The 14,806-nt window shown below is 49.5% G+C and overlaps 1 protein-coding gene across 1 annotated transcript in view; it reads right to left on the bottom strand.

The window, feature by feature from the left end:
• The window catches only part of GLRA1 (glycine receptor alpha 1), an 86,163-nt gene extending 80,940 nt beyond the window's left edge, over positions 1-5,223 (bottom strand). The window contains exon 1 of the mRNA XM_014581165.4: positions 4,709-5,223. Coding sequence (XP_014436651.2) covers positions 4,709-4,764 — 56 coding nt within the window. The 5' untranslated portion in view covers positions 4,765-5,223. The remainder of the gene's footprint in view (positions 1-4,708) is intronic.
• Between the last annotated feature and the right edge of the window lie 9,583 nt (positions 5,224-14,806).

Below are 14,806 nucleotides of genomic sequence, written 5' to 3'. Positions count from 1 at the left end.
GTGGAATGATTTGTAGAGGTTTTTGTGGAGGAAATGTGCATATTTTTAAGCTCTGAAGATGTAAGCCTTTTAATGGTCCTTAACAGGGCTATTATAGGTCCAAGACTAAGTCTGTTAAAGAGCCTCTTTACAACCAGTTATTTTATGGCTTTGCTAAATATCCTTCATCAGCAATAAAATAGATAATCTCAGAAGAGGGGCACAACAGGTCTTGATGGAAAATTCTCAGTATATTGGGGTGTTTTGGGTTTTTTTTAAGTGTGTGGAAATTGCTTCTTAACTAAAGGAAGCAGCAGCTACTCTAGTCTGGCTATGCCTCTAGAAACCATGCTGCATGCCCCGATCGCAGCTTTCACTGCAATGCTACCCGGCATTGCGGAGGTGCGGTGGAAGTTTGGACGTAAACCCACCCCAGCTGTTTTCATGAACCAGACGGGAGCGGCTCAAAGGGCATATTGCTCGTTGAAGTCCATAGAGACAGAGCTGGGAGGAAATGTCGGGTGCTGTGGTGCCTGTGAGGCGAACGGGGATTTCAGATTCAATACGATGACGTCGCACTGTTTAAAAAGACATTGTTTAAAGCAGGGGCGGGGAACCTTTTTAGGGCCAGGGGCCGCTGACTCACAGGAAAATCAGGCGGGGGCTGCACACAAGTGAAAAGAAAAATATCCCACACTGATGTGACCCCTTATTGAGAGAGATGCTCCCCACATTCCCTGTGCACACCAGGCCCAGACTAGTCGATTTTGTGTGTTCCAGCCCCGTGGGGAGATGGTAGGGGGGTGGAGTGCCAGCACAGGCTCCCCAATTCTGGAGAGGAGCCCTGAGCCTCGGGGGCCAGATCCAGCCCCCAGACCTTAGGTTCCCCATCCCTGGAATAAAAGAATGTTGATACTTTCAGATGAGTAGGATGTGCAGATAGGGACATATTGGATAAGGCTGTCCAGCAATTTTTTCACATGGGCAGCAATTTTCAGCATGTATCCCACTCCGAACAGTAATCTCATATCATTCCTGTTAGGGCAAAGGACTCTCTGTTCAGGCCATCTAACAGAACTATCCTCTTAAGGATAATGGTCAGGAATATTTACAAATATATTATCCCTAAAACTACAGTACCCTTTCGGTTGAAGCGATACAGTCACAATCAGGTACATAGTGAACAGCATTATATATTAATGTATATTAACACCTGGAGCCTGGTTTTCAGAGGTACTGCACACCCCGAAGTCCTGTTATAATCAACAGGGCCTAAATCAGATCTTGTATACATTAGTGTAATTCTGTGGACTTTGCTGGAGTTAATCCTGATGTACAGCAGTATAAGGCCATGTCTATACTACATGGAAGATTGACACCGCTGTGGTCAATCTCCTGGGGTTTGATTTAGCGGGTCTAGTGAAGACCCACTAAATCAAACTCAGAGGGCGCCCCTGTCAGAGGGCGCCGCATGAGGAGTAAAGGAAGCCGACAGGAGCCTTTGCTCCTGTCAGCCTCTTGCTGTGTGGACAGCATGGAAACTTGATTTAAGATACTTCAATTCCGGCTACATAAGTAATGTAGTTGCATCTCTTAATTCAACCTCCTGCTGTAGTGTAGACCAGGCCTCAGTGAGATAAGAATCGGGGGCTCATGTTACTTTAGTGGATCATTTCAGAGCAGTGTCCATCTCTGTAAAAATATATCCCAAGTTACCCTTATTTTCTCTCCCATCTTAATGTAGACGAGGTGCATGCACGCTCTTTATTAACATCTAGAGTGATGTTTCTGCATCACTAGGTTCAGTGCAGTGGTACATTAGGCAGGAAATTCAGGCATGACCATGATGGGTCAAATCTGAAACTATAGCCTCTACATTTGTACGCTGGAATTTGCAGGTTGTGTGCATGCAGATTAGACAGTTTGGTGCCTAAACATATTGTTTTAATATGGCCGCATAAAGGAATGCACAGATGTAGAGGGTGTGTTTGATAACGTGGCCCTATCTATTATCAGCTCAAGAAATATGATTTCCCCTGACGGAATTCAGTTTAGAGAAGTGTTAGAAAAGAATCCCAACAATTTGTCAGATACAAACACCACTCCGTTCTCTCTTCCCTAGAGACACCGTAATTGTCTTAGTCACAGTAAAGTGACCACAGGCTGTAAAGGCAGGTAGAAAAATAAAACATCCTCTTCCATAAAAAGCTACTTCGGATTAAGCTTCTGATGGCAAATCTTACTAAAACACCTCAACTGTAACCAAAACAAATATTATATTGGCAATATCTTAATGTTTGCAATCAGACACCAGATGTTACTTTTCCTCGCAGAATTTTTTTTTTGGTAAGACTGGCAGCGGCCTTATGGCTAAACAGCCGATTTAATTTTATTTTCTGTATCTGCAGTGTTGATTCCCCGCATCTGCCTTTATTGGTTTTTTCGTTATTGTTATTTTGCGGTGGCTGTGCTGACGCATCAAAGATATTTTTGACAGGCTGGCACTGAAGGTGGGCACACCATATAATTTTTTTGTAATGCATACTTCTATTTGGAATGATTGGATTACCAAATTGCTTTTTGTTGGATTACACTATGCATGACTTCTGGGTGGGAAGTTGGCATATTAACTTTGTAAATGGCGGTTAATGGAAGTTGTCTTATGAAACCTATTCATCTTAAGTTCTCTCATTAAAGCGGAAATAGCAAAGCTATTCTTGCCTTCAAGATGTAGTGGATTTTAGTGTGTGTGTGTGGGGGGGGGGGAATGAAAAATAAATGCAGCACTTAGTCTGTACAGGGACTGTTGTTTTGCTTCTTTGCAAAATAATTGCAGGTGATAGTTTAGTTCAATTCAAATACTTTCTGTGTTAAGGATAATTGTCAGGAACATTTTAAATTTTTCTATATTACCCTTAAAAACTAAAGTACCCTTTCTGTATGAGTGACGCAGACACATTTAGGTACATAATACACAGCATTATATATTAATATATATTAACACCAGGAGCCTGGTTTTAAGAGGTACTGCATACCCAGAAGTCCAGCTGTGGCCAACAGGATATGCAGATATTCAGTACGTCCTACTAGATCCCCCCGACACAGAATTTGTTTTAGAATAAGATAGGCAAGAGGATACAAATATGTCTCTTCTGAACCTCAGGTGGCTCAGAGAAGCAGCTGTCATTGTCCATGATGTTAGGACCATATCAAACTTCAGTGTAGGTGTTTTCTCCTGTTCTTGCTGCCTAGTCTCCCCCACCCCACAAGACAAGAGGACCCAGCCTTCCAGAAAGTTGAGGGCAAAGTAGGAAGATGGGTTGATGTTTACGTAATCTCCTCTTTCATCTTTCTGCTCCAATGTTGCCTCCTGCTTCCACAGTGAAGGATTTAATTGGCCCACAAATGCTACCTCGTTGCTCATGCTTTGCAGTGCTGCCACATGCTAGCTGCGGAGCCGCATCTTAAAGTACAGAAGGGTGGGTTGCTTTGGAGTCCCTGAGAAGTTGTTTCCCAAGTCCTTTCCCCTTGATCTGTGTACTAAGCACCCCCTTGTTAAGCACTCTGCCCATAGGTTGCAAAACTGCTGTCCATTTTCTGCATCATATCAGCAGGTGAGCTGTGGTTCCTTCTCTTTCATTCTGATGGTGGAGGCATTGAGAAAGGGTGCAAGTTTTAGGTTGGGAACCCATTCCTAGGGATTCGCAGCTAGCTAGCAAAATCTGGTAGCTAATAATTATCCCACTGCTACTGTCAGTAACATAATTAACAATGGCTCTGGCAATACACATTATACCTGTAGAGAAATCCTAGTCACTGTTCCTTATGACAATACAAGACTGGGCCTGAGTATGCGTAAAACGGAGAGGTTGCCACATGAGAGTCATGCAATTCAAATGAAGTGTTAAGACGGATGACTCCTGCAGGTTATAAAAGAAGAGTGATTTTCCAGATGCATGTATGTGACATCTATCCTTCCCGGCACAACCCATTGCCTTATCCAGGAGGGCTGTTCTGTGCCAATATTTCCCTTGACGTGTTAAATAACAAATTTGGAATAGAGAGGGTCAGTCTTTTCGGATAGCTAAGGAGTTCATTCTCCTACCTTATTCTTTAAACAAGAAATACATTCAAAACATAACTGGTCAAAATCAAGATTGCAAGTGCATCCTATTGCAAAGTGACCTCAGCCAGCACTTGGTGGTGGTTGTTTTTTCTGTCTGTTAGGATTTTTAAACCAAGTGCTTAGTAGAAAGTTTAGGAAAAGAAATGATGGTACTCCTGTATGTTGAGGAGGTGTATGAATTCCGGAGGGGGGGGGATTAATTCCATAACTCGACCACTGCTAAAGCTAACATGACAATCGAACATTGCAACAGATCTCAGGCAAACGTGCAATTTGAGGAAGAAAATGAACTATTGGGTCCAACTGCAAGTCGCCCCGCCGCCACTAGCTGTCGCTTCCCTACCAGTCTGGGGACAGGGGGTTTTCAGCACTGCGGTTGGAGAGCGAGCGAATGCAGTGCTCATAAAACGGAGTCACTCACACAGCTCCCTAAAGTGAGCAGCTTTGGGAATGTTAAATAGTTAGACCCAGGGAATAATCAGAAAGGAAAAGGGAGGGGAGGGCTGGCGAATTACCCCCCCCCCCCAAGGAAACATAAGCCCCCCCATCCATGCCAACTCCGAAGCACCCATCCGAGCTAAGAGGGAGCAGAAAACAACCTACCTGAAGAATACTAGAGTTTCCCAGACGTAGACTCCAAATGCATTGACGTTACACATGGTTCTAGATCGGGTGATTTGTAGTCCACGAGGTTTGGTTTTAAATCCAGCCAATGAGTAAATCCCCACTTACAAATAGCAGCAGCAGCAGCAGCAGCAGCAGCGATCCAACCCAAATGCCAAAGCAGCCGGAGTAAAGTGCTGGAACTTCCTGCTTTGTAAATTTCACCCACGCCTGCCAGCCGCTCGTCGCGGGGGGGAAGCGGGGTAGGAAGGCGGGGAATTCAGGACCCTGGACGGAGACCCCGGTGGCAGCACCGTGGAGCGAGCCTCGCTGTTTAAACTCCACCGCGGTTTCTCGCCCCCTCCACACTGCGGTGCGGCTTTGGGGTTTGGACCAGCAGCGTGGAGCCCAGAAATCGCCGGTCGGTTCAGGGGGAGCCCGGCTTGCTGGAGCAGGCAAGAGGCGAGGAGAGTATATTTGCCATGGGGGCGGGAGGAAAAGGGGGGAACCCCCAAAAAACCCCAACCCCCCAGAAAAACACCCCACCAGCCCCCCCCCGCTCTAATTGCCGCCGCTCGCTGCCGAGTCCTCGCGAGTTACATCCACTGGGATGGATCAGCGCTGGGCACTGGCCGTACTGCCCGGCCGGTCTGCCTCGCCTGCCCCACGCGTGGCTGCCGTAGGCTCCTGCTGGCCGGGACAGTGGCCCCCACGCGAGTTGTGGTTGCTGCGGGGAAGGTGTCCCATTGCGCGCGGCTCCCGCGGCGAGGAAGCGGGGGGTAAGTTTCAGGGCTCCGGGACCCCCCCGGGGCTCAGGGAGAAAGAGAAGTCCTGCCCTGGCCGCCTAAGCCCTCGCATGGTCCTCCCGGCCCGATCGCCGCCGGGCAGAGCGCGCCAGGTCTCGGGACTTTCTTGCTGCATTAATTTACTAAACAAAACAAACAAACCCCGGGGAGGGGGAGAAACGGGGGGAAACCCAGCCTCCCAAGCCCCGCCCACTGGCTGCGCCCATTGGCCGGCCTGCGGGGCCGTGGTTGGCTCCCACGTCTGTTGTTCAGCGGAGGGGGTTAACCCGTGGGGCGCCGGACTGGTGTGGGGAGGGGGGGGTAGTACCGCCCGGGAAAGGCGCCTCGGAGATGCTCCCGGGTCTGGATGCAGGCAGGTCAGTGTCAAGCCTCAGCCCGGTTGCGCGCAGCGCGTAAGGCCGGCGGTGGGGAGCGGGGGGGCTGCCGGGCCCCTCGGCTCGGCTCTCTGGGGAGGGAAACCTCCAACCCGGCGGAGTGAAGGGAGCCGGTGCATGGTCCGGGAGCTCTGCGCCAGGGCTGGGGTCTCGAACTCCCTGGCCTGCGGCCCTCCCCGCTCAACGCAGACCTTTCCCCGGACCGCGGGCTGGGGGTGGGAGTCTGGCCGGGAGGGAAGGGGCAGGAGCGGGCTGGGGTGGGAGTCAGGCTAGGAGGTAGGGGGCAGGAGCGGGCTGGGGGTGGGAGTCAGGCTAGGAGGTAGGGGGCAGGAGTGGGATGGGGGTGGGAGGGCTGGGGTGGGGGGCAGGAGGGGGCAGGAGCGGGCTGGGGGTGGGAGTCAGGCTAGGAGGTAGGGGGCAGGAGCGGGATGGGGGTGGGAGTCAGGCTAGGAGGTAGGGGGCAGGAGCGGGATGGGGGTGGGAGTCAGGCTAGGAGGTAGGGGGCAGGAGCGGGATGGGGGTGGGAGTCAGGCTAGGAGGTAGGGGGCAGGAGCGGGATGGGGGTGGGAGTCAGGCTAGGAGGTAGGGGGCAGGAGCGGGATGGGGGTGGGAGTCAGGCTAGGAGGTAGGGGGCAGGAGCGGGAGGGGTCAGGAGCGGGCTGGGGGTGGGAGTCAGGCTAGGAGGTAGGGGGCAGGAGCGGGATGGGGGTGGGAGTCAGGCTAGGAGGTAGGGGGCAGGAGCGGGCTGGGGTGGGAGTCTGGCCGGGAGGTAGGGGGCAGGAGCGGGCTGGGGTGGGAGTCTGGCCGGGAGGTAGGGGGCAGGAGCGGGCTGGGGTGGGAGTCTGGCCGGGAGGTAGGGGGCAGGAGCGGGCTGGGGTGGGAGTCTGGCCGGGAGGTAGGGGGCAGGAGCAGGCTGGGGGTGGGAGTCAGGCCAGGAGGTAGGGGGCAGGAGCAGGCTGGGGTGGGAGTCTGGCTAGGAGGTAGGGGGCAGGAGCGGGCTGGGCATGAGGGTCTGGCCAGGAAGCAGGGTGCAGGGCGGAGTGGAGGGTGGCGCATTCTGGGTGGGAGAGAGGGTGCAGGAATGGGGTGGCGGGATGGGATCAGGGAGGAAGGGTGCAGGAGCATGTTAGGGGTGCAGTGTCTTTGCAGGACAGTAATGCTGGAGGAAGATGGGGTGCAAGCAGGGTCTGGGCATGAGGGAAATGGGGGGGGCGCTAACCTGGCTCTCTGTGTCCTGCCACTCCCAGGCACTGACCCCCACTGCTCCCATTGGTCATGATTCCGACCAATGGGAGCAGCGGGGAAAGCCTCCAGGTGAGCAGTTTCCTGTTCTGCATTTCCCCAGCCGTGGGGAGGGAGAATGGCAGCGCTCGGAGCCACTTTCTTCCCCCACAAACTGGACCTTGCCCACAAGACTCTTCCCCCTCCCCCCCACAGCAGGAAGCCAGAACTGATGCTCCAACCAACTGGAGCACTGGCACAGTGACAGGGGAGGGGGAGGCGGGATTTCTGATCCCACAGGCCACGTGCAAGACAGTTGCAGACGACCAGTGGTCCACAGACTGTACTTGGAGACCCACTGGTCTAGTGTAACACACGTTGTGCTCAGGATGTGCCTTCTCTTCCTCCCCTCTGCTACGCACAGCGGCAAAGGCAGATACTTGCCTCCAATTTCCAACACCTGAGTTGGTCGGGTTTCTCCAGGTGGTACCGTCCTCCCTTTGGAGTGGCTAGCCCCTGCTGTTGCCCACAGAAATGAGGATGAGAGACTCGGCTAAACTGTCTTTCCAGTCGATGAAATAAGCAAGCCCCTTCCTCTCTCTCAATGGGGAAGATCCCTTTATAGGGTGCTCTCTCTCTCTCTCTCTCTGGAGGCATCATTTCCAAAATGACCTGCCCTGGAAGCATTCCACCCGGGATTTCTAAAGAGGGATGTGCTTCTTTAGACAAGGCCAGGAGCCAAACACCCCGTTGAACATGCGCATGGCATTCAAAATAGTAAACGTTAGTAGGGATTCTAGTAGCTGTAGGGGGGAAGATAGTTGGTCTGATTGACTCTGGCTATTGGCTTTCAGTTGCTGGCGTTCATTAATAACCTGCTCTGATTTGAACTGCCAGTGACTCCTGGAGGTGTAATGTTGTACAGGAGCATAGGGCATGCTGCTTGCTGACTCACCAATGTGCCTTTTCTCCTTCTGGGGTGGGCTGGCCAGTGTCAGGAAGCAAACTTTCCCCTTTTATCCCGGAGTAATCGGAAGGTCCTTAGATCTGCCCCATGCATCCAAAGCCACCATTTCCCCCTCTGCCTTTGTTTCTCCTTTGCAGTCACCAAACACCAGCATCCATATGATTTATGGGGTGGTGCCCCAGGCAGTGAATGTTAATAAATCACCCGTGAACGGTTAAATCATATGGATGCTGGGTTTTGGTGTTGGCAAAGGAGCAACAAAGGCAGAGGGGAACATGGTGGCTTTGGATTTATGGGGCAGATCCAAGGACCAGTGAATTCCCGTGACGCTCGCAGAGATCTGCCTCCTGAGTAGGACGGCGTTTCTCTTGGGATTTCTCTCAGTGTCCATGGACCCACAGGGATCCTCCCTAGCCTCATAAGCAAGGATCTGACCTCTTGCCTAAGGCAGGTCCTAAAACGTCAGTGAATTAATTCCCCTTTGAACTTGGAAAAAACAACAACAACCCCGACTGTGATTTAAAATGGAAGATCCAGGCCAAGCTGTGAATCCGGGGTGGTGTTGGGAGTAGAATCAGGGGGACACATTCACTAGTGCGGTCTCAGACTGGTGTCAAGGGCCCCTCGGTTCAGTAACAAGGCCCTCGGCAACCCAGAAAGGTAGGGCCTTCACCCCAAAAGAGTGCTGGTGGAAAGTGCCACCACTGTCCATCCTGAGGTGTCCCACCTTGGGTGGCTGAGGAGGGAAGGTGGCTTCAGTTTAGGCTCCATAGGAGCCCAGCTGGTGAAGGTTGTTAAGGGGTTGCCTTTTATCAGTGTTTTCTTTACTTGCCCTTAATTGGCCAGAGCTGCCCACTTTTTGGGCTGTTTATCTTCCTTGTTGCAAGGGAGATTTCTGCCTCTTCATATCACTGCAGCCTTCTCCATCCTCCACTCGATGGCTTTCCATTTCAGGGCCCTCTGCCAGACTTTTCTCCCGTATAAACTAGTTTAGTCATGGGTGAATTTGGCCCCAGGCCTCACGACTTCCAGTCCTGTGCTTTAACACAGACACATCTCCAGTGATTCTGAAAAGAGCTTCAGGGGAAAAGGGAAGCACTCATAATGCAATTATCCCAATGGTCTTTGGACACTGTGTTTTGTTTTTGTTGTTCTCTCCCGGAAGGGGAGAGCAGGGAGACGGGAGACCATCTTCAGAACAACGGTTGGGAGAAAATCGAATCCCGACTGCACGCCAGTTCTTCTAACCTTAGAGTAAGTTACCTTTGCTGTTCTGGCAGGAATCTTGCCCTTTGTTACGCCTCAAAATGTGTTTAGAATGATGCCCCATTTGTGTGTGATCATTTCACCATTTGGAGAGATTCAGTTGTCATGTTTTTCTAGTAAATGCAGTTGCTCAGAATGTTTTTGAAAAACATTTTATAAAACCCAGGGAAGCTGTAAAGGGCAAGAAATATACATAAGAACTTAAAAACTGACATACTGAGTCAAGTTAATGGTCCACTTAGCCCAGCATTCTGTCTTCTGACACTGGCCAATGCCAGATACTTCAGAGGGAATGAACAGAACAGGGCATTTTCAAGTGATTTATCAAGTGGTTTTTAGTCTCAGCTTCTGGTAGCTGAAAGTTTAGGGACACCCAGCTCATAGTATTACCTCCCTGACAAGCTTGGTTAGTAGCTGTTGGTGGATCTATTTTCTATAAACTTATCTAATTCTGTTTTGAACCCCATTATACTTTTGACCTTCACAACATCCCCTGGCAAGGAGTTCCACAGGTTGACTACAGGTTGTGTGAAGAAGTACGTCCAGGTGCATGTTTTAAGTATGTGAAAACTGAAAAGTTCACATCAAAGGCAAAAAAATGACACATATAAGTCATGATTTTTATAGCCCTCTGTCATAACTCTTAACCATCTCTTTTCCAAGCTGAAAAGTCCCAGTCTTATTAATCTTTCCTTGTGTGGCAGTCATTCCATATCCCTAACCATTTTTTGGCCTTCTCTGACCTTTTCCAATTCGAATATTTTTTTCAGATGAGGTGACCCCATCTGCACATGGTGTTCGAGATGTGGGTGTACCATGGATTTATACAGATGCAATATGATATTTTCTGTCTTATCTTATTGTTTTAATACCAATGCTTTGCACTTTGGCTATTTGTCGGGGAATTTTTGTCATCCTTTGGGAATAAAAATAAATATGATTTTGGATGAAGGGTTTGGTAAGACTTTACACTTATCTAGGGTCTTTCATGGAAGAATTTCAAAGAGTTTTACCAACTCCCTTGACCTTAGTACTATTATTCCCATATCACGGGGGCAAAGGGGAGGGGGGAGCAAAATGGAAAGCAAAGTGATTTGTCTAAAATCACAAAATGAATCCGCAGAAGAACCAGGGATAAAACCTGGAAAGCTCTGATGGAGTTTGTTCTCAGTTCCATGTGTAACGTTAGCAGACTCCAGTGTCTGCAGCTAGAATTGAACCTGGAACCTCTGGGGCTTAGAACACGAGGCTATCCGGCATGTGTTAAAAGCCAGCTGGCTATTAGCTGAAACTGTAGCGCAGACTCGTTATTTTCTCTGTGAGCGGTTTCAGTTCCATGAGATGGGCCAGGACACCGTGCCCAGCAGGCATGTGGGTTACACCTACTCAACCAGGAACCTTCCCTTCCTACAGAATAAAGGTGAAGTGACAGGTATATTGGAGAAAATGGCAGAGCAGAGAAGAAGAGAGCAATAGAAATGATATAAGCTTTAGGAAACTCGGCAGTGGAGGAGAGGGTGGAAGAATTGCCACATTTAGTCTTGAGAAAAGAAGACTGGGAATTGTCTTCAAGTATGTTAAGGGCTGTTACAAAGAGGGTGGTGATCTGTTGTTCTCCCTGGGTGTGTCTAGACTACAGGGTTTTTTTTAAAAAAAGTGGCCTTTTTTCGAAAAAACTTCCCCTGTGTCTAGACTGCTGCCACGTTCTTTCGACAGTAAATCGAAAGAATACGGCAGCTTTTTCGATGTGGAAAACCTTTTTTTATGAGGAAGAATGCCTTTTTTCAAAAGTGCTCTTTTGAAAAAAGGCGCTATGTAATGCAAACCGTGCTTTTTCGAACGGGAGCCTCCAGACTGCCTGGGTGCTCTTTTTCGAAAAAGCGGCTTGCTTTTTCAAAAGTACTGGCTGCAGTCTAGACACTCTTTTTCGAAAGAGGCTTTTTTGAAAGTATCTTTCGAAAAAGCCTCTTTCGAAAGAGGCTTGCTGTCTAGACGTCGCCCCTGTGCGGCAGGTAGAACAAGAAGTAATGGGATGAATCTCCAGCAAGGCCAATTTAGGTTAGATATTAGGAAAAGACGAACTAGCACTGGAACAGGCTTCCTAGGGAGGTTACGAAGCCCCCCTCACTGGAGGAGTTTTAGATCAGGTTGGCCGTTGGTCAGAGATGATCAGTCTCTCCAGGTTTCTTCCAGCCCGACATGTCTGTGATGCTACAGGAGGAGCGAGCGGCGCTGGGAGGAAGCAGGAGAACAAAGACAAGTGATTATAATGAAGGTAGAGAGACAGCGTGAGAGGATGAGGAAGGCAGTGAAGGGGAGGACTGCAGCCAGTGATTATCTATGATCTGGTCTCCTGTGTGGCACCATTCCAGTGTTAAGCCACTTCTCATGATGACGTTCAGAGGGGGAGAGAGGAGTGCCCAGTGCCTAGGCGGTGATTTGGCAGGTTTCAGTAGTGATTCTTTGTAAAGAGAGATGGACATCAGAAGCATCGTTGGAGGGACGGTGTGACCAGCCCAGTTTTTACGAAGCATTCTGATTGGTGTGAAGGTATCAGAGGCTCGCCTAAGGGCACCTCTGCGGTGCTGCAGTGGAAGATCAGTCTGGGCTTTCTCATAGTATGAGGACGGCTTCCTTGCTTTGTCAAAGGTATTTGTTACTTTGCGAAGCCGCCTAATAGCGCCCAGAGGAGGAGGTGTGTGGTGACCTGGCAGGGGTAAGGTGTATGGAGTTTGGCCAGGATTTGTACATTCGGTAATTTAAAGATTAGCAGAAGAGGTGAAATTATGAACAGGATTGGAAGGGGTGTTGTCTCATGTTGTCTGGGCGGCTAGGACTAGATTTCTTTCTTCCATTTCCTTTTACAGCCAGGATGGGCAACCTGCGGCCCATCGGGGTTCTGTGTGTCGCCCACGAGACATTTTGTTCACTGTTACCCAGGTGCAAGCGTGCCAGATTCTGCTGGTTTCTATCCACATAGATGTTTCCCACTGGTGTTATTGAAGTGACCCGCATGTAAAACCAGGGTACATGAAGTGAGGGGCGTGTTGATTGCACACAACACTGCGAGAGCCAGGCGCTCCCTCTGCGTCCCATCAAAGCACTGCTGTGGTTCAATTCCCCCCTACCCCGAACTCTAAGGATGCAAGCGCAGTCAGTAAAATGACCCTCTCTCGGGAGAATGTTTGGATTGTGACAAACCTGCGCCCGCTGCGATGAAGGCGGCCACTCACTAGCCTAGGTTGCCCATCGCTATTTTACAGCTAAGGCTGACTTTATTTCCGAACAATGGAAAATCAGCTCATAGTTGCCTTGTGCATTCCCTCTCTACCTCCCGAAAACACCCACGCTTGTTCCCACGTTAACAATCTCAGCCATGCAGAATTAAGGGCCTGGTGCAAAGCCCATTGGGATAGTACTAGGAAAGAGAGTCTGCTGATAGGGCACTGGTTGTGATTTCAGAGAACTGCATTCAAACATGGTCTGAGTCCGATGTGACCTTGGTGTGACGGGGGGCGGTGACAGAAGACCCCGTGGGGGTGATTCCCAGGGTGCTGTCATGGTCACTGACACTCCACCTTGCTCTTTGGGACTCCTCATGGCCCACTCCCTGGTCCCCCCAGCCAAGGCACAGAGCTGAGGATCACTGCCCTCCCGAGAAGCAGTACAGACACTGAACCTCTTCAGGTCCAAGAAGAGTGCAGTTTAAGGCCCAGCGTCCTGGGATACCACTCCCCAAATGGGATCAGAACACCAGGCCTGTGTCTATTCTGGCCAGTTTTTCTGGAAAATCAGACGCTTTTCCGGAAAAACTTGCCAGCTGTCTACACTGGCCGCTTGAATTTCCGCAAAAGCACTGACTTCCTACTGTAAGAAATCAGTGCTTCTTGCGGAAATACTATGCTGCTCCTGTTCGGGCAAAAGTCCCTTTTGCGCAAAACTTTTGCGCAAAAGGGCCAGTGTAGACAGCTCAGATTTGTTTTCTGCAAAAAAGTCCCAATCGCGAAAATGGCAATCGGGTTTTTTTTGCGCAAAAGCGCGTCTAGATTGGCCACGGACGCTTTTCCGCAAAAAGTGCTTTTGCGGAAAAGCGTCTGTGCCAATCTAGACGCGCTTTTCCGAAAATGCTTTTAACGGAAAACTTTTCCGTTAAAAGCATTTCCAGAAAATCATGCCAGTCTGGACGTAGCCCAAATGAATTATTGGGTAAGCCCCCTTTAGCAATGAAAGGGGGAATGTACACACTGATTGCTTCCCCAGGTAACAATTATTTACTGGGCTTGATAGTAAATAAAAGTGATTTTATTAAGTCCAAGCAGTAGGATTGAAGTGGTAATAAGTGAGAACAGGCAGAGCAAAGTCGATTACAAACTCAAAATATCAGAAAACGCTCAGTTACTTCTACACTAAAACCCCAGTGCAAGCTTATTACAAACTCACTCTAAAACTGCTTCTTTTCCAGCTAAGCCTTCCAAACCAGGGCTGTTCCTCAACCTGGGGTCTTTGGTTCCTTCCTTCCCGGTGTGTTCAGCCAGCCCGAAGACAAAACCTGCTAGTTCCCTATTGTTTTTAAAGATTTCCTTTGGGCGGGAATTCTGTTTCTAACATTCCACCCTTCCAGTTGGGGTGGACATGTGACTTCCTCAGCCCAACCGCTGCTAAAACCTAAAGACAAAAGACTATTTGCATATGATGGCCCAGACATGGGAAACACCCTTCATGGCTTTCCAGTTACACATTTAAAATCATACAGCATTCCATAGGCCAGATGTCTAACTTTACACACAGGAATGATGCATACACCAAAATATGATTAACAGATCCAGCGGATTATGACATTAAGTTTGATAGGTTACATGAGGCAATTTGTCCAAAGTGTCTTTGAATTATGCATATTTGTGTCCACAAGTCCATTTTCTAAAGCAAAGGTAGGGGGTCCGTCACACTTGGGATATGTCACCTAATTGTTCTTCTGCTTCCATTCTGCACTGGTAAAATGGGGATAATGCTCGTTCTGTACCTCACTGGGGTGTTGTGACGATAGAACACCTCTGCAGAATAGATTTTAATACTGCTCTCCCTATAGTTACTAGGAGTCAGTGGCACCTTCAAGTCTAACAATTTTATTGTAGCGTTGGGGTGCACCGGCCTGGCCCTCTGCTGCCTGGAATGGGGTCCCTCCCTGGACCCTACCTACCTGCCTTGATCTTGGGTGGGGGCCAGGCTGGGGATAGGACAGAAGCAAATCTTTCATGTGAGGGAGCATGGGAGGGTGGGGGAGGAACTTAAAGTGACAGTGCACTCACTGCCTCTCACATTTCTCTAACACACACACACACACACACAGAAAATCCCACATACCCATGCTTTCTCTCACACACACCTGCATATGCTCTGCCTCTGATGAGTCACACTCACTGTCCCCCAACACAGATTGTCACATACACACTGGATCTTTCTCTCA

The sequence above is a fragment of the Pelodiscus sinensis genome, chromosome 16, assembly GCF_052426305.1.
Source record: "Pelodiscus sinensis isolate ZL-2025 chromosome 16, ASM5242630v1, whole genome shotgun sequence".
Taxonomy (NCBI): domain Eukaryota; kingdom Metazoa; phylum Chordata; order Testudines; family Trionychidae; genus Pelodiscus; species Pelodiscus sinensis.
Note: the sequence above shows the minus strand (reverse complement) of the source record. Positions and strands in the feature narration are given on the sequence as shown.